A 24,966-nucleotide genomic window follows, 5' to 3' on the forward strand; every position below is an offset into this window, starting at 1 on the left:
ATATGAAATTCAATTACAATGTAAATTACGTTTCCGTTGTGAATAAATAATTTATTTCTACTATTCTATTTGCGAATGAAATATAAACGGAAATGCATCTAATTTTATTACCGCGTGACGGTGCATTATTTAAGGAAAAAAGTAAATAATCAAGGTTTTTATTTATTTTGGTTGTGACCATTGTCTCGGAGGATCGGAATCAGAGCAACAGTCGACCCATTTTCCAAAATATGCTCTATAAAAAAAAATACATCTCATATAATTTTGATTATTTTTTCTTTAAAAAAATAGCTTTTCTTTAAAAATTATGATTATTATTAATTTAATTTATTAATTTATATGTGAAAAATCCCGATGCAAACGGTAGAATAGTTTTTAATGTCTAAGTAACTTTTTACTCACGATAGAAATGACGATCACTAGACTGTGAATCTTTACAGGCTTTATGAGAAACTGGAAATGAAAAGAAATTCATTAGTTTCCAAAGATTTTGTTCGCCTTGTTTGAAGTTAGGAGAAAAATGCAATAAGCGCATACAGATCCGCAGTCTGGTAATCTAGTTCGCGCGCGCGATAAGGCCGTCTGCAATCACCGAGTGATGAGTGACTGAGAGACGTGAGTGGACCTTTGTAATTTATTTATTGATAAGTAAAATTACATATATCCACAAACACAATACGTTCTTTCACGGAGTGTAATAATGCGATAAAATTTGTGAGTGGCGAGGAGAATTCCTTGTGATGGAGAAAGAGGGAGACTGGAGGAGAGGGGAAGTTCGGGGGACAGGGGGTAGGATTCTTACTTTTATTCTCCGGTTTAGTAACTTTTTTCTACTCGTCGAAGAACGGTCACAGAAGCGTTCTATAGCAAACGTGTTAGTTTCCGATCCTACGATTAAAAGAGAACTGATCAATGTCCGGTTTTTTTCTCTTTTTTTTTTTTGCGTTCCCCGTAATCCGAGCTGCGTCTCGGCTTCGTTGGTATTTATTGTTTGTCCCGATGTTAGATGGTCGTCTATTAAGCGTCGATTCATTATCGAATTTGGTTGATGATTAATCCATTCTCGGGGCCGTCAATCGGTCATTCTGCACAAAGCCATGATCTTCTTTGTTTCGAAGATCTAGCCTGTTGATAAGTCGTATGTGACCGATACACATTGGTAGCGCACGCATGACTAGAACGTATACACAGTTTCATGATAATATGTGTGTTTCGCGGAAAATAACTCGATTTGGCGCGAGGCCGCTTTTTCTTTTCGTTTTCATTTCGGAACGGCGACGAGCATAAGATCGAAAACTATAACAATTACAGCGCTGTATAGGCGTTACACATCGATACCGGTATATTGCACGTTACAATTCGGCTCCCTTCCTCTTTCTCTCTCTCTCGCATGTTTACATCGTGGTTGGACTGCGCGATCGACGCGTTCGTTAAAAAGACGCGGGAATGTAGATAGAATCGTAAGAATTCATACAATACCGAAAAAACTGCAAAAATAAAGTTTAGTTCCGTTATTATTCCCATACGCGCCGGCTTCTAAATCCGAACCGCTCTCTCTCTCTATGCAAAGGACGTATTTATTTTTCTCTTTTTGTTCCTTTTCCTCACTTCACAAGTGTGTCATCTTCTCTCTTCGTCTTTTTTTGTTCTCTCTTCTTCTTCTCTTTCTTTTTTTTTTCGTTTTAAGCTAAGTTAATTACCACGGTAAGTACTTATTACCTCTTTACAAAAATCAATTCTTAAACTTATACAGGGTGGCTCGATGCGAGTTCACAGTATGTTGACGGGCGAACCCGGCCGCCACGGCTAACCTTCAAAACGAATCCCGGCTAACAACTGATATGCTTTCGAAGGGACACCCCGAGCTAATACTGACGGATGGACAACCGTTAGGTTTCCCACGGTGCTCGTTGAAGTAAACAACGTATCCCTTATCCGTTACTCCGGTCACGTGCACTTCCGTCTCGTAAAAGATTATATGTTCTTCAACGAGCACGAAGCTTTTCTTCCCCCATGATCCTCGAAAGATAGTACGCGGACATTGTATTTTCTGGTAGCTGTGAATAATACGTCCGCCAATGTAGGCCAGTCGTACAGGGTGTTCCATAAGAGGCGAGAAAACATTTAAGAACCACTCCGTGACAATCGAAGACAAAAATCAAAATCGCAGAGAAACTTGCGCGCAGATTTTAATTGTTTATGACAAAAAATCCGTACTTTTACTTTGAATTTTTATCTGACGTCGTCACAGAGATTTATTCTTCAAATTTCACCCACCACCTGTTTTTGAACACCCTGTAGACCACCGCGTATCATCTTCGTATTCTTCTCAAATAACAATTAAACCGAAAAATCGGAAAAAATTGCCGAAACAATGAATAGCATCCTCGGCAAAGGACAAAAGTGTCCTCAACATCTGTGAATCCGTATCAAGTCATTTCGTACGCGACGTGTTAATGTTGCTTTTTTCCCTCATTTTAACGACTATACGCTATAGGTACATAATGTATAGTTAATTTGATAGGTGTACATGTATATGTATATGTATATTGTTCATATATTACGCACGCACACACACACGTGCACACGAACATATATATTTATATATAGATATTTATATTATCATTATTATTATTATTAACGTATTGATGCTATGCTTTTGTTGTATTCATAGACATATAGTTAATTGCTATCATTTTTTTTTAAATATATCTAAAATAATATTTTTAACACTCAGCGATGCGCGAATGTGTGTGCCCGCGTGCGTTATTTTTTTTTGTTTTTTTTTTTCGTCGACACATCCCTTTCGCCGGAGTTGCGTGAAAACAGCAAAACAGTCCATGTGTCTGTGTGTGTGTGTTCGTTCTCTAAACGGGAGGCAGCTGCTTCAAACGTGCGCTTAGGAATCCAAGGATTCATTAATCGTCTCCCCGGTTTGCGCAATTCCGCTTAATTTATTTTAGCAAAAAGAGAATTAGCATTTTGTTTGAAAACAAGGAGACCTTATAAGGTATACGTAGTAGTAGGTAGAGGATACAACTTTCACAAACGATGAGCGACTTTAACCCCTTATAGTTCGCTGATACACACCAGTGTACCAGCAACATGGAGAAGGTTACGAGATTATTATAAAAATAACGCAATGATTGGGGCACTGGTAACATCGGTACACCAGGCTTTGTTATCTCCTATCACAAGTTTCTTTCTTTTTTCTCTCCGATGATAGAAAATCAATCCTTCATAGATCCTAATCGACAATGCTGAATAAAAGAGAAAAAGAAAACACGTTTTTCTCATGCCTCGGGACACGTGCCCTACAAATGGTTAATTACACGATCCAGTGATCGTTCGGTCTCGAAAGCGTCTTACAATTGTAATCAACGTAATACTTGCGCGGCTAACATTGTCATTGTACAGAAAAAACGCCTGTCGAGTCTATACATTACACTGATCGGTCGTTACGAAGGTATACCAGCCTAATAAAAAAAAAAAGAAAAACGTGCATGATTCATTAAAAACAAGTGAAAGCTGTGCTTTCCCACGCGACCCTGGCTAAAGTGCGGCCTACTATCATCTGACCATATACAAATATATAAGCATTAAACGTGTAATATATTATCGTCATCATATATATAATTAATATCCTAAGATAGTTATTGTATGAACCATCTTTTGAAATCATAGAAAAACGTAATGATCAAAAGAAGATGGAGGGGGTAGGGGCGGAGACGGAAAGTAAAAGAGAGAGAGAGGACAGTGTAACAGAAGAGAAAGGAGGCAGAAGGACTAAACGAAAAGTTAAAAAAAAAATACAAAAACAAGAACAGAGAAACGCTTTGCTTCAACGGTCGCCACTTAGTCGAGCTAGAATCGAAGGTACTAATGCCACTCAAAAAAACTCCTTGTTTAACTGTTCCTCTTATTCGGTAGCCCAGGCGTGACTCTTTCGACTCCGTTCGCGTCCGGGAACGGGGAAACGGCTCTCGGCCGAGTCGAACAAAGCTACTGAACATTTTCCGTGCATACATTCGGACAGCACCTCGATAATATAGTGGACTTATCGTATGGAATGATAAAATATCTCGTTTTTCTCATTAAACTTTAGATACGTTCACGATTCTCAATTTTTTTCCCCTTAAGTATAAAGTTGTATAATCTAATGTAGACGTTAAGTACTGAAAAGGTCGCTGAAAAAATCAGGCAGTGGGAATCGAACGGAGATGAAAAAAGACAGCTGCATCACGAAGGTGAACGTGCATTCGGTTTGCCGTTCTGATATTTTAAGAGCGTTTTTTTTTTATCGGTTAGCATACACCTTTTTTTTCGCGTAGTGCTAGTTATTATGCTTACGTCTCTTTTCTTTTCCCGTTATTATTATTATTTTAATCGGATTATACTTTGCTGCTTTTCATTCGCCGTGCAAGCCGCTACCGCTGCTATCGTCGTTAGTTTGTTTTTCTTTTTTCACGTATTATGGTTCAAGCTGCGCAACCTTTATTGCCATTGACTATCTCCGAAAATATCAGAACTGAAAAAATACAGCAAAGAGCGCAACAGCCACGCGTTTCTTTCGGTCGCGCGTTCGCAATGTGTATTTCCGTCGCCGAGAAACAATGAATTGAAGTCGTGTGTAAACTGACCGCCGGCGCCCTTTCATCAAAAGGACAATTAGCGAGCGACGATTCGGCTCGTACTTTGCCTTTTTTTTCGTTTTATTGTGAGCGCTCCTTCCTGCGTTTTTTTTTAAATCCTCAATAACATGTATGACAACGAAACGAAAACAACGTGTATGAGATACTTCCGAAGATGATTACGTGTTTTCCTCCCATATATGGCACATTGGCGTGTTGCTTTCTTTCTGCGAATCGTCTCGTGGATAATCTCGATTCGCGTGGGAACGTCACACGCGGACGCTCGTCACGCTTGTGGATCTACCAGATGTTGTTATGAGCATCACTTTATACATGTCAGCGGAGCATGAAGAATGATCGTGACACGTCGGTAGGCTATATAAAGGGACGTCGCATAATGATACTGTATTGCAACATCTATCACCCTATGGACAGATTTTATTCCACGTATCACTAAGATGCAAATCTCTCTATATACTTCGGAATCTTCGGAAGAACCTCGGACCTGATCAGGTATCTTACACTAACAAAATACTATGAGATTCTTGAAGAACATACGCGAGAACGGACAATTAAGACCAGTTTTCAAATAAAATTCTGCAGTTCCAAGATGGCTAACTTAATCTTTCACCTCGAAGTATTTGTATGTAGGATTTTCGTATCCGTTGATCTGCATGTTCGAGACGTGTCGCTCCTCTGGTGTAGCCGCTTGATCGACTTCAATGAAACCCTGTTCAATTCAACGAAAATTATTAATACAACGGATAATTGTAATCGTCGAATAATAAAATGATTTCGTTTTACAAATCGGTATGCCTTTTTTTTCTACCTGACTGTGGGGGCTTCTCGCACTACGTCTTTTGAATACTGCCACGCCAACTATCGCAGCAGCCATAAGTGCTATTCCCGCGAACGCAAGTGTGAAGTAGACTGATGTACTCTCCCTACGATACACTTCCCCTCTAACTGAGTACCCCTACAAACATAGTAATACATATTAGAAATAGTCCCCCAATTACAATTACAGCTAATCATTTTCAAATCTAGATCAAGGGTATACAACTTGGAGAGCGTTCTATAATTTGTACGGCATTGCAGAGGGTCAATGTAACATGTACTATATGAAATAAAGCAGGAATTATTTATAACTTGACCTAATATATTAACACATTCGGTACCCACCGTCACAGATGCGCGACGTTTACAATCTCGTAATTGATTTAATAATTACATTAATTTTGTACACTTTGTCGTTTAACATCACAGTACACAGAATAATAGAATCCATGACTTTCCTCTGAGAAATTGTTTACTATTTTAGAAGGAAGGCACCTGTTGCATTTAATCAAAGATTTTAATAATAAAATAAATTCTGGCAGCGAATGTGTTAAAAAAGAATAAATGATTTAAAGATTCGTGTCAAGTAGGACTGCTTGGGCTCCGGTACACTTAGGATTGACGTTCTATGATTATTTTTACCGGTTCAGAGTGGGAAATTTCATGGGTCATGCTGTGAGCTGCTCTAACGAGTCCTTCACTGTGCATCGCGGCAACAGCCGAGGATTGTTCTGGTTGTTGCTGTGGCTGAGTATCTTTGTTATCGTTTGTGGAGTCGTTCTCTTCCTGTTGCGCCTGTTCGGTACGTAATTCGCCACGTTCCGCTTTGCGTTGCTCCTTGCGTGCTCTCTCGAGTTCCTTCTGATGCTCTTTTTCTACGAACAAATTTTTCTTCACCGTGAGACCACTCTAAAGAGCAATCAGTCAACAATAAATGAAATTCATGACGGCTACCTTGCTGTTTGCTGGTAACGTCAGCCTGATATTTGTCTAAAATCTCTGCTTCCGCTTCGCGTGTCATCGCTAACAGCAGTCCAGGAGTCTCATCTTTGCTCCTGAGGGCCAAAACGTAATCATCCATAAGCCGGCCAATTTTTGCGCTTAAATCAGGATACCTAAATATAAGGAATGAAATCTTCCATGAATTCTGTTTCTATGAGACAAAATGCGTGTTCTGAATGCTCGAAATTTCAGAGATCTACAGGTTCTGCGATCGTCGTTGCGTTTCGTTTATCTAGCACATTACCGTTCTAACATCAACAGGCTCTGATTGGTGATTCTGTCGATCTCTGCCAAGTGTTCCAGGGTAGCTGGTTTCTCGCGTTGCGCTTGCTCCAGGCTGCTGTCCAGTAGGTGTCTGTAGTGAGCGATGGTGTGGTGTCTGTCCTTGTGCAGGGCTCGGAGCAGTTTCTGCAGACACTTCTGGATACGGTGCATCTAAACAGAGAACCAAACGTTGCGAACGTGTCTTGCTTCCACGGGCTTTTAACCCTTTGCATGCCTATGTCGAGTGTCAATTTTATTCATAGGAATGTTCACAGCCTGAGTATAGAAACTCAATTACAGGCAAAGCCAATAATAACAATTTTTTAAAGCAATCATAACAAGTTTTCTAATATTTTTAATTTACGATTATTGAGATTGTAAAGGTATATATTATTTAAAAAATGGCTAAAAATTCGGATAGACACATTCTTGTTAGTTGTATGAAGTAATCTAAAATAGTCACTTTTAGTGCTCCGTGAACCTACTGTTCAGTAGGATACACTGTATTATTCTACAAACTTTAAAGAGGGTCAAATGTTAACTTCATTTGCAGACCTTGTGGTCTTCGATTATGTATGCTTCGGTAAGTGTATGTTTTAATCGCCATGACCCATATGTGAAACGTGGGACTATGAACAAGTTAAACATCAGTGTTCTGTGTACTTTAGAATACGCTGGGCTGTAGTTTGTATAACCGCGGCTCGGTTAAGGGTTCATACGTATGAAGTTTAGCGTTAATTCGTTTGGATAGGTTCTACTGTAGTACCAATCAAGGACCTGTTTCTGAAGTACATTCTAAATGATAGAGCATTGTTGGGTACAAAATTGAGTAGGAATTTGGAGTGCAAAGTAGTATCGCAGCGTCCAGCAGCTTACATTAGGCGGACTCTCGTTCAGAGCAGCAGTGTAGCACGACATTGCTTCCTCGTTCCTCTGTTTAACAGCTTCCTGCAAATTAATCATAACAGATGTTGTACTTTATTGCGAAGCGTGGCTCTTTGATGTTACTTCAGAGATAACAGCGTTAATTCATTGTTAACTCGGTTCTAATCGACCAGATCACGTACTTGTACTCTCTGCTGGTGCATAGCACTCAACTGATGCTTCTCTACAGCGCCATTTTCTTCCAGAGCTGCGACAGTCTCCTGAAATCGCGCAGTCATCCATCGTTTGAAAGCGTCAGCAGCAACCGGATCGTGTTCACGAATATCTTGGTACTTCTCCTCGAGATCGCTCCAATCCTTCATCACCTAAAACCGTTGTAGCACAAAGATTTCGACACTGGTGTTCCGCGTGATAATAACTGTCTCTCGAAATTCGACTCGCTTTCTCCTAATCACACTCCCAATCTCCCCTAGTCATACTCCTTGCTTGAAATTTGTGCAAAAACAAATTTTCAATTAGACAAGCTTGTCGCATTCACCGTAACGGCTCGTTTCAACCATCTAGCAACGAAGCCTGGCTGTAATAATTCCCAAGTACGTTGAACAAACGACCATGGTGCTTTCAACTTTGAATAGTTTGTTTAGTGATTATTTGTAATTTTTGTGTTAATGCATTTTCTCTTAGTGAAGAAAATTCTACCCTATTTTATGCTGCCCGGTTAAGTAGCAATACCCACTTACTTTTGTCACTTTCTCTTTGTGCACTTCTTCGAGTCTCATTTGTGCTTGCTTGTAGCTTTGGTGCTCGGATCGCGGGTCAAAGTGTGTTAGGTATGGATCAGGTGTGCTCTGAGACTGCGAGGACTGCTGCGTGCTAGTTGTAACTGGAAATGGCATCGCAGTCACGTCCTGCTTCGGTTTCTCCGTTGTCGAAACTGTTGTTGATAATCGACTGCGGAAAAGAAAATTATTCGTTACCATCTCAAAGAACTGGAGAGCATGTTAACGCCTTATCTACCGGAAGCCTACTACCCCATTAAATACCAAATTTTTATTTTTAAATTTTTGCTCTAAATGGCTAGTGAAAATCTCTAAATAGATATTAAAAATACTTTTAAAAAATTGCCGGAAAATAAAATGTTTAAGGATTTTTGGAGCATGTAAAATGAATATTAAGAGGAGATATCAGAAATAAATTCGGATTGCTGCAGATGAAATGCAGATTCACTATTTTGCATGATTTTTATTACCTTGTCGTAGTGTCGTAATCATCAAGGTACTCCTCGTCACTCTCGTCGTCGTCAGGTTGATCGCTGAGCACGTCCTCGGGGTCCGCCTCAGAATCATCGTCATCGTCCGCATCCGCGTCGAGGTCATCCTCGTCGTCCAGATCATCCTCATCTTCGTCGAGATCGTCATCTACAGTCTTCGGAATCGGCAAGTCGATTGGTTTCTTCGGTTTCACATTTTCTGCAAATACATCGCGAAACAATGATTTTCCTGACAGTCTATACCGCTGGCGATACTTCGTTCTCTTTTTCACTCGCACTTACTTTCATTGAATACTTTCTTTCGCACTCATGTTTGTTTTAACGATTCAATTGGTTTGTGGGTCCAAGGAAAATTCGAACAGTAGCAATTAATTTTACTGTTCTCTAAATACCAATTAAGCCTCAACTTGACTCTTAAAATTTCAACTACCTTTAAAAACTTGAGTAATTGAGCAATAACGTTAATCTCCTTGGCCTGAATAATGCAAGATTGCAGAAAATCTAATCTAAAACTAGCCTGGAACTATCTTAGCAAACCGTTCAATCGGAAACTAATTATCAAACTTGATAACTTCTCATTCTCTTAGATCAATTATTTTCGATCAAAAGCGAACAATGAATTAAATGTTTACCCAAAATTAGGTGGCAAAGTTTCGAACTCGCGCAACAATTACATTTCTGACATCGTTGCGGACGAAACTTTCGTTCGCGAGAAGACTTCCGGCTTTCCAAGGAAATAATTATCGCGAGATTACTCGGTCAGATTTGTCGGTAACCGCGCGAAGCGTTTCAGAAACGTAATTTACTGATGTCCGCTCGCTTTGACCGAAAAAGCCCGAGGGGAAATCTACATGTCCATTTAGCTCGTGGCTTTCTGAATCGTTCCGCGAAAATGCGATCCCCTGAAAAATAGATCCGGGCTCTGGCAACAACGCACAGTGGGCTGGCTTTTCGCGGCCAGCATTGAACTGTTGAAAGTTTCAAATTGTGAAAAATTTTTTGCACCAACTGATAACCCCATAAAAAGGGGTAGATTTTTTAAATGTTAACCCTCCGTCTGCAACCTTATTTTCATCGACGCCGTCTGCATACTGGGTCGTTTACGTTCACGACTAATTTTTCTACTGTTCTAGGTTTTAGAAAAATCCAGTAAAATCCTGGAACACGTATTGATCTTCCTATTTTAATACACAATCGTTGGAAATGTTTAAAAAGCATTAATGGGGACAAAATAAACATTGGAAAGAAAGAAATTTACGGGTGAAATTTCGCTGCGAACATAAATATTTTTGTCGTTATAATATTCCAGCCGGCGTCGAGACGAATTCAACGACCTACCACAATCTTAAACCTTGAGATAACAACACCATTTTGGCCACAAAAAAAAACGGATTTCCAGCCCACCGTGCAACGTTGAGACACAGGGTTGCACGATCTCGCGGGTTCCGAAAATTCGCCTCTTGCGGGAGGAGCCCTTCCCCGCATATAACACGTCCCTTTCCCACCGTGAAAAACTCTAATTTGTCTCTGTTATGCTCAAGAGGGCAGCCGTCTTGACTAACTAGGTTCTCGAGATGTTCCATTCTCCGAGAATAGACACGCTGATGAGCTGACTTCTCGAGTTCTGCAAAGGCAGACAAAAGCTTCGCCCCGACGACGTATCCTCTCGCTGTGCTATCCTTTTATCTGGGTCATGTGGCGGTTGCGTTGGCAGTTTTCTTGCCTGGGAAATATTAGTATGTCTATCGAAAACTATTGGTGGACCCTGCGCCCTCGCAAAACGACCGAAAAGAGAAGATCCGATCGGTAAAAGAGGTACCCCGATCCCGTAGGGCTGATGTCTGCATCCCCTGTTGCCATTGACAGTTTGGCTGCCAACCCAGCCAGGCTCAAACATTCTATACAGTCATAGTAATTTATTTAGTCTCAAGCTATGTCCACGCTGTAACGACGTCGAGCATCTTGAGTACAAAAGGCGACAAAAAGTTGCTCGTTGTTGTTTCAGTGTGGACATAGCTTTAGAACTACGTGAAAATGCTAGCTTTCGAAATTTTCTGATCGAGGATTGTAGAGAGCGTAACGATCCATTTCCTGCGAATTATGCTACAGGTTCCCCAGCTCAATCGCGGACTCCTAACAATTACGATTCCAGGTCTCGCGTAAAAAGGTCGAATAATATGCATTGTTACTTAATTCTTCAACCGATTAAACTGAAGAGTGTATTCTGTTCTCTGCCACGGCCATAATTATCTGAATGACTTCAAGCGATCAAAGGGTAGAACGTTGTGCTTGAAAAATAAAAAGGTTCCATTTCGAGAGCCCGTGGACTAGACTCGGCACTCGTTCGTTGCGTTTCAGTATTTTTATTTGCTTTTATTAACGTTTGGTGTGCTCTCCATTCTTCAAGGAAGCGTGACTTTTATTTTACTATTTCAACCCCTAAAATTTTAATAGTCCGAGACTTAGAACACGTTTATTGTACGATAAAAAGAATGCTAGTTAAGTTCACTGAAGTACCGTACGTGTTGATAATGATGCGGAATATTTTCTGTAAAAGTTCGCATACTCTGGTGCTTCGAAATTGTAAAATAAAATAAAGTTGTTATTGAAGTGTTCATTTCTGAGTCTTTGGTGACATCATACACCGGTTTGACGAACAGATCCTTTTCTTTCGACTATACAATGGTGCATCTATTTTCCAGACCTTGTCTAAGACAGAGGCTTTCAGCAGAAACTTGGAAAGCATGATTTATGCTGTTCTGCCTCGCAGACTATCTCTATAGCAGCAGCTCCGACCGGAACAGTCGTGGTCCAAAGAGACCGAAGATGTTCTATACATTTGCGGATGCAAGGCAGATCGCCCCATAAGTCATAAGTTTTCCATTCCAAGAGATTGCGGTTTCATGCTCGAAACATCAATAACCGTATCCGTAGATTCTGCTATCCTCGCATTCGCGTTTTCAGAAGGAATCTTTTATATACAGAGTGGGGCAATAACTATGTCCAGTTTGAATATTGCCGTTATTTGTAATAATATGAAAAAATGTTATATAGAAAACTTACACGGTATAGAGGGGGACATATTGTGACACAAACATTTTCTGCGTGGGTGGAGGCATAGAGGAGACTTCAAGGCCAACTCTATTTTTTGAAATGGAATGTCATGCAAGGTCAAATATGGTAGTAAAGTAAACTTTATTACATTACGGGAGATGCTCGAATTGATGACCGTTTGCATCAATGCAAGGTTGCAATCTTCGTATCCCTGCATCACGTGCATGTCTTATCGTTTCTGACATATCGTGTCACAATATGCCCCCCTCTACACCGTGTAAGTTTTCTATATAACATTTTTTCATATTATTACAAATAACGGCAATATTCAAACTGGACATAGTTATTGCCCCACCCTGTATTGTCGTTTTCGCAGAAACACGAATGCTGCGACTAGATCCGAATCCAGAGGTAAAGCGAATTAAATTTGTTATTAGTATTGTTAGAATAATCGAACGCAAATTCAATTTGCCAACATTCCATTTAAAGGTAAATTCTATTACACATTCGCCATTGTTGTTGCAACAAGGAAACCCGAATTCTGTTTTGTAGGTCGGCACTAACAACAGAACTCAATTAAAGTTAACATCGTTGCTAATATTGTTGATATTACAAGCATAGAGCGGTGCTCCGGCAACACGATTTCTGTTCAACATGGCTAGAGTATTAGGCGAACACGACATTTTGAGTAGAAGAAGCACAAAAGATCTTTGTCAAGCAATACGCTGTAGTTTACGATAGAAGATTACACATAATAAATTACTCATAAACCAGGAAATTTTTTTATGCGAAGTTTTGAAATAGAGGTATGCTATGATTTAATACTATTTTTATATCTACTACTTTTTAGTTTTTTAGGACAACGAATTCGTGCCACATCATGGCCATTTGTTCGAATAGAATAGTTATTAAATATTTAAACTTTGTGAGCTTTAAAGTGTAACACAAACCCAACCCACTACATTTTCTACTAGTTTTTAATTCTGTATATACACGAATTCGCACGCTATGACCGTCTGTTTGAATATAAGAGCCATACGAGGGTTTATTTCTACTTTTATGAATGAAATATTTAAACTTTTTCAACTTTGAAGTGTCATCCAGACCTAACACTACATTCTGTACTCATTTTTAATTCGGTATATCCACGTAACTGCGCGCAATGGCGATTTGTTTAAGCACAAGTGTTATGCGAGGCTTGTCTACCTTTGCCAATTAATTCTTATTCTTTCGGGTTAAATATGTAAACTTTTTGAATTCTCAAGCCTAGGCCAGACCTATGCCAACGTTTCCCTCTAATTTCGAAACTCCTACAGCCACCGATACGCGGTCACAGTTATTTTTCTGGCAACCATGAGAGGCCAGGCGCTTCCAGCAAATCAACCCCTGTAATACACATGGAACGGAGGGCACGGACGGAGACCAGACAGAATTCGGTGGAACGAAAACTCCCCTATTTATGTGCTGGCTACTGTGTGTCCGCGGTTTTCGCATACAACCGCAGACATACTAGCGCAATGTGGAGGGCCCGGCCGAATGAACGAACGAACGGACGGACGAGCAAGGGGTGCACCGGTTCTCGTCTAAGCGAGGGTGGGTTTCTAGCATGGTCGGTGAATCACCGGCGATTCCTATTGATTCTAAACTACGTGGAAACAGCATCGGGACACTGTATCGCAAACTGTCTGGCGTCTGTGCCCCTCTCTCTATCTCTTTCTCTCGGATCTCTCTGTGCCGAGCGATCATCGGACACGGGCTGTATTAGGGTCGGGGGTTTATTAGTTACGCGTAGTATACCCAGAACACCCCCGAGCTACGCTCCCGCGTTGGCGTCCATTGGAAAGAAAAAGATGCGCAGGAACGAGCAAAGTCATAGCGTTACGTTGCGCAGTCGTCGGGAACGTCGACGAACGTTATTGATTGCACGAGAGAGCAAGACGGAAGCAGCGACGGGGGTGAGTGCCGGTTGCCGGGGACCAAGGGGTAGGAATATACCCAGTTTCTTAATGCACCCTACTCGAGCGTTCGCTACACTGTATGGAAAAAAATCACGGACCGGGAAACGACACAGATTAGACGGTTTTCCAGTGATCGAAGCGAACCGGCACCCTTTTGTTCCGAGAAAATGCTGTTCGAACTTTTATGCTCTAGTAGGCACGCTTTGTAGGACAGTATCTCTTCTCCTGGGGAATTTTTTGTGGAACGAAATGACATCTTTTAATCATGATCTGACATTGTTTTGTACTCATCTTTTATTTTATATATCCACGAATTCGATAGCTATGACTGTTTTTTAAGACACAAATGCTAGATAAGGGTTGCCTGTCTTTACATAGTAATCCTTATTTTCCTGGATGAAATGTTTAAATTTGCAAGTATAATCCAGACCTAACACTACATTTTCTACTAATTTTCAATTTTATATATCCACCAATTCGCAAACAATGGCTGTTTTTAAGACAAAAGTGCTATATAAGGGTTGTCTGTCTTTGCATAGTAATTCTTAGTTACCTGGATGAAATGCTTAAACTTTTTGAACTTGCAAGTATGATCCAGACCTAACACTACATTTTGTACTCGTGCTGCACGAGGGTAGTTTCTATGCACATATTCATATCTATTTTTCTGGATTAAATATTTCAACTTTTTGGACCCAGAGCTACCAATACTTTCTGTACCAATTTTGAATTTTGCATATCCATGAATTCGCAAACCATGGCTGTTTTGTTTCAAACTTCAGGGCCGCACTCTCTACATGTGCTGCTATTGATTAAGCCTTGTGTCAGCAGCTCGCATTTTCTACGATGTCCAATAACGCTGTAGTTCACAGTTTCAACGCATACTTTTATGCCTCAAATGCAAATCAATTAATAATTACTGAATTGCAGGATTAGTAGAATTAGAGAATGTCAATATATATTTTTCAACTTATTGAAATTATCAAAGAAAGAAGGAATTTGATTCCTACGTTTCACAATGGATGGCGACAATTTTTATCTTGCAGAAAGATCTGCAGTCTAATAATTCGCCAAGAAAGTAGAAATCCATAGCATGTTTTCCGTTTGTTAAAAAGACCATTCAAAAAATTTCAAAAACAAATTAAAAGTATCTATCGGGTGCCCAGGTATTGTCATAACTAAACTGTGGACTTTATGCGTTTGCAATTTACTTTATGCAATGCAATTATTTTCGAGCTACTCGAATCATTAAGGGAAGAAAAATGAATTGGCTCCCATTTCTTGTGACCGATGGGTCATGAAGGTTGGAGCAAAGGAAGCTCGATTTTTCAAAAAATCGATGAACCGAACAAAGCTACGAATAAATTCGAACAGAACTGTTTCACCCTGATATACCCCCACCCCTTACGTCCACGGACAGAATTCTCGATAATGCTGGTTTTAATGGCGAACACATCGCGCAGGTACTGTGTATGAAATGGCCGATCTCCCCTCTCCCCTCTTTGACTCCATTAAAGCGGTACACGTCGAATGATTAATGAAACAATGAAGAGCACCGTTGAAACGGAATCAATGGTATTGAACGGCTCGATGTACCGCGCGGAGAAAGTATACTCGAATCGTGAAAGGAGCCGATTAAAATGAGCACCCGGCGCGAAATGACAAAGACCGTTTTGTAACGTGCGCCGCACCGCGTATATTTACGCCGCCGGATATATCCGGTCGCGATAGAAGCCCCGTATTCCATGGATCTTTTAATCGTGTACTCTAGTTTCTGAACGCTCGTTAGATTGTCCAAGCTTTGTTCCCTGTTCCTTTTTTCCAACCCCTAGACTCAACTGCGGTCATGGGAAATACTAGGGATAACTGGCATGTCACCGGACGATGACGTGTTATTAATCCCCGGACGTTCCTCAAGTAAAAATTCCACCATTTTCTGCTCTAGATACTATAAAGCCTGTTAGTTTTCTCTGCAATCGTGTTGTTTGATGTGTTTCTTTAAAATGAGACACTAGAAAGGAAACAGAAAATCGAAAATGTTAAGTCAGCAATTTACGTTTCCTTTCTGGCAAGAACAGGTTTATGCATAAATATTTCTCATCGCATAGATGATTAGGTATACTTGTAACGAATGTAACATACTTGAAAATCATGCTACGTTAGGTGCCATTACTTTTTCTCTTGTTTAGAATTGCAAACCAAAGTTGGAAAAAGATTTGTCTTAGTAATTTCCTTTCTTCCGACAATTTTCGTTTTCGCCTATACAATGCTGGAGCTTATTAATGCGAATTAATTAAAGGATCTAAAAAATGGGGAATGACACAATTTTCTACGTTTCAGAAAAAAACTGTGTGTGGCTGCAACTAGGAGAACTTTCTCTATCAACCAAACGAGTTGTAGTCAGTATATCAACTAATATAAACGACGGTGATGAAGGATTAATCCGACGGTTCTCTTAGACGGTCGTAGACGAGATACGTCTTCCTTTTTTCAATTGAGTTTTGAATAGCATTCGAGAGCCACGTATAATTAGAATACTCTCTATCTCGCTCTCTCTCTCTCTCTCTGCTTCGCTTTTTAGCATCTCCCTTGAAGAATAATTTTTTATCGGCTTAGCGGAAGCTGGAAGTTTTAATGAGTTTCAAACGGCGGAAAAACGGCGCTTCATTTGCATCAACTTGATAATTCTTGGATGAGTGTTCGTAATGCGAATTTTGAAATGGGTTGGTAGAAGGAACCTAGCTGGAACGTGTCTACGGATAATTTTTTCGCATCCCTTCACCGGGAGAAATAAGAAAAATTATGTTTGGAGAGCTGTCCCGAATCTTTTAGCATGCTATAATTAATGTGCCATGTATAGCTGACGATTAACACGCTGGAGCGTGTACGTCGTACTAATTCAACAATAAAAATGTTTAATTCCAATGATTTTTTTTAGTGTAACTTTTGCTAACATATTCGTGACATTTTTGCGACTAAAATGAGTGCAAACACGATACCATTTGGACCAGATTAACTCGTTCAATCCACGATACAATAGAACCTCGATTATCCGAACTGATCAGAGGGAGACGAGTGTTTGGATAGTAAAACGGTTAACCAGCTACAGTGTTAGATTAAATCTTTACTGATTTGTGTTACAAATCGAGTTGTACACGGGCTCTTTCCGGACTGAACTGTTCATAATAAAATTCAGACATCACCAGTTCGGATAATCGCGAATTGCAAAGGCAAATCTGCTCCGAAGTAGGTCGTGTTTGGACTCCTTTTAATCAGAAGAATGCCACGAATACGATGGTGAAGGTTTAATAAAGAAACTACATTATTTTTGGACAGTGTTCTGGAATCTCTCCCGGCCAGAATTAATTTCCCAAGTTCATGGATAGGCTGGACCAGCTTGTTTCGGCCATCGAAAGTTCGCCGTTGTCTTCGATGGTCTTATTACGTCGCCGGGTAAAAAGATAAAGCGTCAAATGTTGACCAAGCAATCACGCGAGAGGAAGTTTCAAACTAAGTCAACATCGCTGGCAACCTGGCGCAAAGTTCTGGACCCGAAGTTAGCCCCAATGACATTAGCGCCACTGCTCCATGTAGATCTGGCTTCAGAGCCTCTGTACACACAGTTTGGGAACCGACGATTCTTGCCGTTCGGCCCGTACAGACCCGACTACTTGCGGGCAAGAATCATTAGAGCAGTAAATATTAGGAAAACGGGGAACGTCTCCTTCCACTCCCCCCAAGTCGAGCGTGCCAATAATTATGAAAGTGCCAAGTCAAGCGCCCGGAAAAATTGAACTTGCCTTGCTCGCATTGGGCTGTCTTGCGACTGATTGAACTTGCTCGCGCAAAATCGATTCGCTCCGACGTGCACGCGGTGCCTCTCTCGGAATTATTCGAACGACTAGAGAAATATAATAGTCTCGCTTTTCGCTTTCGCGATCATTAATCTCGTTGGAAAGCGTTCTTTATTGTCCAAATCGAATGGGAATATTATTCATTGTTGTTAACGTCCGTGGTTTCTCGTGTTTGAAGAATTCGCATATTTTATGTGCGCATTAAGGTCTGCCGTTTAATGAGAACAGATGGTTCATTCTTTTAGGATCCGCGGTTCAGTTATGCATTTCAAATAACGTTTAATGAGTAGAGTGTTCATTAGCTACGATCAGCGGATTTTTCTAAGATGTGGAATTACTTTCAACGAAACATCGACTCGACTAGGCTTGAACATATTATACAATCATGACTAGACTGCGGATTTTATGCGTTATCGTAAAAATCGACGTTTCTAACAACTTTTTCTTCTCCAAAAAGAAAAAGAAAAATAATAGACGAGGGGTTGGTTAATCAACAAGTTCACCCTTGGAAAATTTGTATTTATTTCCGAGGCGAGATAAAACGTGCGAATTCGTCGTTCGATTAATTAAGAGCGACACGTCGCGCGCGTCCCACACGCACTCCGCTCCACAGTGTCGCGAATGGCCATTTTAGGTGGAAAAAAGTCATGTCAGAAAATAGATATAACATTCGTATATTCTTCTTTCGGAATGTTTACTGAGCCTAATTATACCCATAATAATTCATTTAATAGCGATATAAGTATCGAAATAAATACGTGAAAACTCCGAACCGTAATACAGCGAAATCGATCGTTTATATTTGTTCTAAAGAAAATTATGTCAGAGTAATAAATATGAATCTTTAAGCTTCTATGCACGGTATTCTATAAAAACATAAGCAAATATTTATGTTAATGTTCACAAAGTTCGTTAATAAAGATCTTTACAAAAATTTTTAGAGATTTTTCAAGTACCAGTTTTCTATGCCGGTTAGTTGACTTTAATAGAGCAGAACTAGAAAGTCTCAAAAGATCCCATCTTGAAATTTTTATTGCATTAATTTCAAACTATATAGAAGGGATTCTGACAAAAATCAGCTGCAAATATCTGCTAACTTGCCTGTCAGAATTTTTTAAAATCTTTGTAACACCGTACGGTGGACCGAATGGGCATTCCAGAAAAGCAGGAGGAAATGGCTCCACAAATGATGGTAACACGGCTAGACGTTTCTTCAAAAACGTCGAAAATAGCAGGCATTAATAAGAAACTGCTCGAACGATTTTTTTATATCTTATCTGCTCTTTCTTCAGATTTCTATTTAAAAGATTTATATTTAAATTTATATCCTTGGTTTTATATGCCCGTTACAGTAAACCAATTATTATTTTATAGTGTAGAAATAAGTAAATCGTGCCTATTGCCAATTGACAGGATGTCTGCAGAGGCTCAAGAAGCTCGCAACAAAGACATAAGAAGGTTTAGGATTGGCCACACAAGGAAGAATTAAGACTTAAGACTTAAAAGCAATGCTGTTAATCACTTCTGATCCCATCATAAATTATTATAGAGTGATACCGCAAGAAAATACAAATTAGCTACCGAAATGTGTGTTAGATCTACTTTTAACAAGAACTTCCCTCTAATCCCATAAGTAACTTAGTTGATAGCGACAGCGATATTAGCGAAGAATTATTTTTACATTGTTATATTTAGATATTATTGTTATACTTATATAATATTATATGTTTTATTTGTAAAGATATAGATACCTAAGAACATTAAAGGGGTCACTAGAAATGTGGAATAGATAATGGGGAAAAGAGGAAAACCGGAAATGTGACTTATGTGGAGATAGCTTTTGAAATTTGTAGCATATGGCAAGGGAATGTAGGGAACTTGAAAGGGGTTTGTGCGTAGAAGAAATAGTGAGTGAGAGGGGGTCAAAGGAAGCGGTAGAATGGCTGAGAAAGCTAGGAGAAAGAAGGAAAGAAAAGAGTAGAGAAAAAGATAGGAGAAAGATAGCTCAAAGCAAAGTGTATGAGTGGGTCCGGGGATGTGTGGAAGGATGAGTGAATTTAGCTATAATTGTAAACAGAGTTCCTTTTTATGGCCGGAAGGCTGAAAACAAAGTATTTCTATTCTACATAATATTTTTCGATATAAATATTATTTTTAAAGGTTCTACATATGTCGAATCTCATTTCATGATCTAACAGAAAATTTCAATCGGTTTGAAGAAGCATGAAAGGATCTATGACTTTTTTCCATCTAGAACGGCCGTTCGCGACACTGTCGCGCTCGATGTCGAATGAATGGTTGAACGAATGAATGATGAAATGATAGAATATACGTACGTTACGTACCTTTCAGGTGTTTCGGGCAGCACACGAACTCAACACCAGAGAACACGGATATTCCGCATGGCAGAAGCATCGCGAAGCTCCTCAGATTCATGTTCCTCTGCCTGCAAGTGTCCGCCGCGGTCGCGTTCCATCTGAAACGGAAAATTCGCGGGGGCTCTTTACGAGCTGGCATCCACCTTTGATCGAGTTCAGGGAACTCGGCGCGCCTCAAAGAGGCCAGGTGAAGAGGAGCACGAATCCTCTTACGGGGCAAACTAATTTCCCCGGCGTCGCGGAACAATCCAAGAAAGTCGATTAAGCCCCGGCCGATCGGCATAAACTTTTCAAACGCGAAACATTCTTGGAACTGTTGCGTTCTCGCTACGAGGGCGTAATAATTCCGGTGAGCGAGCCCGTTTCCGCTCGGCAGAGACGAAAGCTGTTCGCAGAATGTTCTTATTATAGTTCCACTCGGTTCCTTATACAGAGACTTCGCAGATGTCGTAGTCTTTAATATTTAATCCTCGCGCGACCCTTGCATACAATTCCACGAGGCTCTTCGAACGTTCCCGGTTAATATTCGTTCATTTAGGCTCCAGGTACACTGATTGTGCTTTACACGTTTATTGCGAACGTTCCCCTGTTCAATTTTCGAGGACCTCGAAACTTTTCTAGAAGAAAAGCTACACAAGTTCCATTCAATCAGCTCGTGAAACGTTGACGGACAGTTGCAGAAGATGATGACGACTATAGAATTAATAGAATTATTAAAAAGACAAGATAAAATTGATAGAATTGTCGAATTTCAAGATGTAACCAATTGTGTTTTGTTTTCCCATCAGGCACGTATTTTTGGAATCGTCTAGTGTAATTATTACACTGCGAATCTTTATGCAGAATAAAAGAATTGATTGCAACATACTTTACTACTTTTTTTTTTAGCGATTTTAATAGGTGCAAAATGATACAACAGTGTTTTTAAATTCTTAAAATGTCTCTGTTTTGCATTTATTCTCCACCGATGTTTATTACAAATGCATTCAATCGGCAGTAAGAAGTTAAAAATCATATATAGCAAACAATGTAAGTAGGCAATGATTTTTATAACCAAAAGAATTGGTCCATTACTTTTAGATCAACCAAATACAAATAAAATGCAAAGTTTCTACTATAATTTTACTATAAAATAAATCCTTAACAACGGACATGAATGGCCGTGTTATTCCATTTTTGGCTGGGATAAACTATTGGGAATTTATCTAAGCAATGCAATCACGATTTTCTATTATCCACAAATAAGATCTGGTTCGCAGGTAATAAAATTTAGCGTCCAACGTTTGCAGAGGCGTTGTAGAGTAACGAGACAGTAGCTATAGCTGAGCAATGCAGCAATTTCAGCGGTGGAACCGTATCGAATAGATCCGGCAGTTAAAGTGTTAAGTCTCTGCCGAGTAGTGCAGCGTTCTCCATTTTCATTAACTATAAAACACGATCCGGTGCTTTTGCCAGGTGTAGCACACGGGTTGCACGGGAATCGATAGTTGGCTCGTTGCCTTCGGTGTTCGTTGAAATTCTGTTCCTTACCTGTGAGATTCCCAGCATTTCGTCTGATTGTGGAGGTGGTCGAAGAGGCAGCCTTCCGGAACGAGCAGCGCGTCGCTTTGGAACTGGCCCTCTGAAATGAAATAGCCGTGAACAGAAACGAGTCGAACTTTTCCGTGGAAAAACGCGCGGCCCGCGTCGGGAGGATCCGCGAACACACAAATCGGCTTCGTTTGCCCGCGCGCGAGTTGGTTAACGATTTTCCAGAAAAAGGAAAAAAGATTTATCATTTCCTTTCGCGTGCGCCACGCATTTCAAATTATTTCTACAGCATTTTCGAGGGGAGGGAGGGACCCGCGTCCAAATTGATGAAAATAGAGGAACGAAATTGTCGAAATTGCCACTTGGAATTCTCCACGTTCAATGAAAATGCATCAACCTTTTTTTTTTGCTCCCATGAAAGTAATTTTTTTCTTTTACCTCTTTGCACGATAAATTTCGATGTTTCTCTTTTATAAAATTGTATTGCTTCTACTCAAAATGAACTACTGAGTATATAATATTTGTCTCTCGATTTTTAATAACGTGTCTCATAGTGAGTGATTGTTTTTAATTCGTTGTAGTGCATATTTAATTTGCGCTGTTTTAGAAATGTTCGAGACACCCAGTAGATCGGAAAATGTTTGGACTGTTTCTCCAAGTTTATGCGAATAATTGCAAACTAATCGGACAGGGCTCCCGGAAAATTGTATCAATTTGTAATGTTTTATAAATTTTCAGGACACCCAGTAAATCGTGAAAATGTTCGAAAGCGGAAGGAAAATCTGTTTGATCCGAGTTTGTGTGTATTTCCGGAAGCCTCGCGACCGATTGCAACTAATTAGGTAATCCAAAGGAGGGCAGTAAGTTCCATCGATTTGCGAGGTTTTATAAACTTTCAGGACACCCTGTAGATACGTGTGTCTCTACTCAACCCCTTAATACGAGCTCTCTGCCGCTATACGCGGCACTCGACAACCCGAAGAATCAATACGGCAGAAACTGCAAATCAGAGTCACTCTGCTGGGATTGAACGTAAACTCGTAAAAGATTCTAAGGTGGCGGTCACGATCGGATTATGGGGGTCTTCCCACCGAGCAACATCGTCTAATAATTTCCAATTTTGATCAAACGTGCTACGGACACGTCCTACGAAACCTGTACATATTCCCCCATTGAAAAATCAAGTTCAAGGCGGAACTCTTCTGCGCACGTTGCGAAATTCCCCTCGTGAATTTCTATTCACAGCTACGCTACATCTAACATTACAATTTTTTCTTATAATCCATTCAGTTACTTTTTGGGAATTCATAGCTATTTTTACACAGTTTTATGTATTTTCTTCTTTGTTTAATTTCGTCCGCAATCAAAACGTGTTTAACGCCAGAGCTACGAGCACCGACAAGATGGCGGGTTCCAAATTTGTTCATTTACGATTATTGAGACTGTAAACATGCGTTTGCAGGGAATTAGTCAACAAATATATTTTTCTGGGCATTATGATAAAAACAGCTAAAAGCCTGAATAAGTTACTGTTACTCAGTAGTGTTAAGGCAAAGAAAAATCAATTAAAATCCTGCAAAAAATTGTTATGTGTGCCAAAAATAAATGACAGTACAAATTGCATAAAAAGATAATAACTTTAGTCGTAGCGTGGCGTTAAAGTAAATTCATGAAAATTGCTAAATTTCACAACGTCCACACCAGAACGACATCCCAAACGGAAAAAAACTGTTAAACAGAACCGTGCTAATAATTCCACCATTCGATAGTCCATAAAAACCATATCGCAGCCATTCTCAGCCCTGCGCCTTCATTGACGGCGTAGTTAAAACGGAAATCCGGATTATCGTATTTTTTCCCCGATGCTGTTCATTTCATCGCACGCCGCGAGAATTGAAAAACTTGTTTTTGGACAAGAGCCCTCTTGAAATATCGTTACCAGCAATCGCAGTGGTTTTGAAGTTCCGACAGGAAAATCCGTCGGATTTTTCTGCATTTTTTGGTGATTTTAATTTTGTACAGGCAGAATTTTTCGCCGGGGAAAAACCGGAGAAAATTACTTAACGCGTGCCTCGCTAATTGCAATGTTCCAGATTTTATCAGAATTTTTATTCGGCTGTTCCCGTCGGAAATAAAAACGTTCCATTGAATATCCAGATAATTTAAACAGCTTTTTCTATCTCGATGTTTCACTTTTTGCGGAAAAATAGTACAGCGCCTCATCATAGGAAACGCTCGTAAGTGTTTCTTGTCGGAGATCGTTTTGGAGTGTTTAATTATTAGGGGTGTGAGAGAACTCGAAATATCGGGAAGAGGTCGGGTCGGGTCAGGTTCCCGAAAATTTCGAGATTCCCCGAAGGAATCGTGTTTCCCGAAAATTTCGAAAATATAACATATGACACTCTTGAAAATAATTCGTGATGTACAGCATTCTTTCAATTTACAATAAATAATTATACTTATTATTTATTTGTGCCCCATTCATATTCCGAATTGTATAATTTGCCGAAAACACCTACAGTAAAAAATCCAAAATCATGAATGTATTCATTAAAGCGAATATAAATGGTTAGTGGGTTGTGGGTTCTCAGAATTTTCGGAAATCACGATTCTTTAGGGAATCCTGATTATTTCGAGAATCTCGAAATTTTCGCGTTCCCGACCCGACCCTTTCGGGTTCTCGCACAACCCTATTAATTATCTCCGTTTGTGTACACCTTTCTATCAGTCATTAGTGAACTGCGGATTTTTATACAAATTAAAAATTGTCGTATTATGACCAACTCATTGAAATGATTAACCCTTAAGCAAACTATTTGCAAACTATTTACGGCCCCACTCAAAACGCTAATACAAAGTAAAATTCTAATAGTAAAGTCTTGTTCTAAGCCGAACGGAGCTATACGATCTTAGTCACCTATCCCCTCCACGGGGACAGGGGGTAATTCGATACCGGGGCGGATGTGTCTGTGTGAACCACTACTAATCCAATTAGAAAACTCCTTTATTTTTCATTATTTTCTTATGGGACTTTCGCCAACTTATTTGTGGCATTTATCTGAATTAAAATGACACTAAACACGATATAAAGTGATTTCACTATACATGTCGCCAAGGCCTCGATGATAAACGCGGAATTACCCCCACTACCGCGGGGTGTGGCCCGTGAGGGGCCGCGAAGCTCAAGAGACCTCGAGGAGTGTAAACATAACACCGCTCTGGCAAGACCCGTGTTGTTTACATATATCGAGAATTCACTGTAATTTGAACTGTATTTAGTTGGTTTAATTGACGGTATGCAGC

At 39.9% G+C, this 24,966-nt stretch overlaps 2 protein-coding genes across 4 annotated transcripts in view; one reads left to right on the plus strand and one right to left on the minus strand.

Annotated features, from left to right (window-relative positions):
• LOC143365261 (small ribosomal subunit protein eS19) overlaps positions 1 to 24,966 on the plus strand; it is a 168,617-nt gene that overhangs the window by 96,484 nt on the left and 47,167 nt on the right. The gene's annotated exons all lie outside the window — the stretch shown is intronic.
• Positions 621 to 24,966, minus strand: part of Appl (amyloid-beta-like protein) — a 59,860-nt gene continuing 35,514 nt past the window's right edge. Inside the window, exons 5-15 of one of the 3 annotated variants that reach the window (XM_076805286.1) lie at positions 21,664 to 21,754; positions 20,101 to 20,231; positions 8,869 to 9,088; positions 8,360 to 8,570; positions 7,802 to 7,984; positions 7,611 to 7,682; positions 6,715 to 6,905; positions 6,423 to 6,523; positions 6,111 to 6,343; positions 5,461 to 5,607; positions 621 to 5,361 (exon numbers count right to left, since the gene is read on the minus strand). In XM_076805286.1, the coding sequence (XP_076661401.1) occupies positions 5,251 to 5,361; positions 5,461 to 5,607; positions 6,111 to 6,343; positions 6,423 to 6,523; positions 6,715 to 6,905; positions 7,611 to 7,682; positions 7,802 to 7,984; positions 8,360 to 8,570; positions 8,869 to 9,088; positions 20,101 to 20,231; positions 21,664 to 21,754 (1,691 nt within the window). In that variant the 3' untranslated portion in view covers positions 621 to 5,250. Of the gene's footprint in view, positions 5,362 to 5,460; positions 5,608 to 6,110; positions 6,344 to 6,422; positions 6,584 to 6,714; positions 6,906 to 7,610; positions 7,683 to 7,801; positions 7,985 to 8,359; positions 8,571 to 8,868; positions 9,089 to 20,100; positions 20,232 to 21,663; positions 21,755 to 24,966 lie in introns of all 3 variants that reach the window. The other 2 variants (XM_076805284.1, XM_076805283.1) reach the window with 2 other exon arrangements.

The sequence above is a fragment of the Halictus rubicundus genome, chromosome 2, assembly GCF_050948215.1.
Source record: "Halictus rubicundus isolate RS-2024b chromosome 2, iyHalRubi1_principal, whole genome shotgun sequence".
Classification (NCBI taxonomy): domain Eukaryota; kingdom Metazoa; phylum Arthropoda; class Insecta; order Hymenoptera; family Halictidae; genus Halictus; species Halictus rubicundus.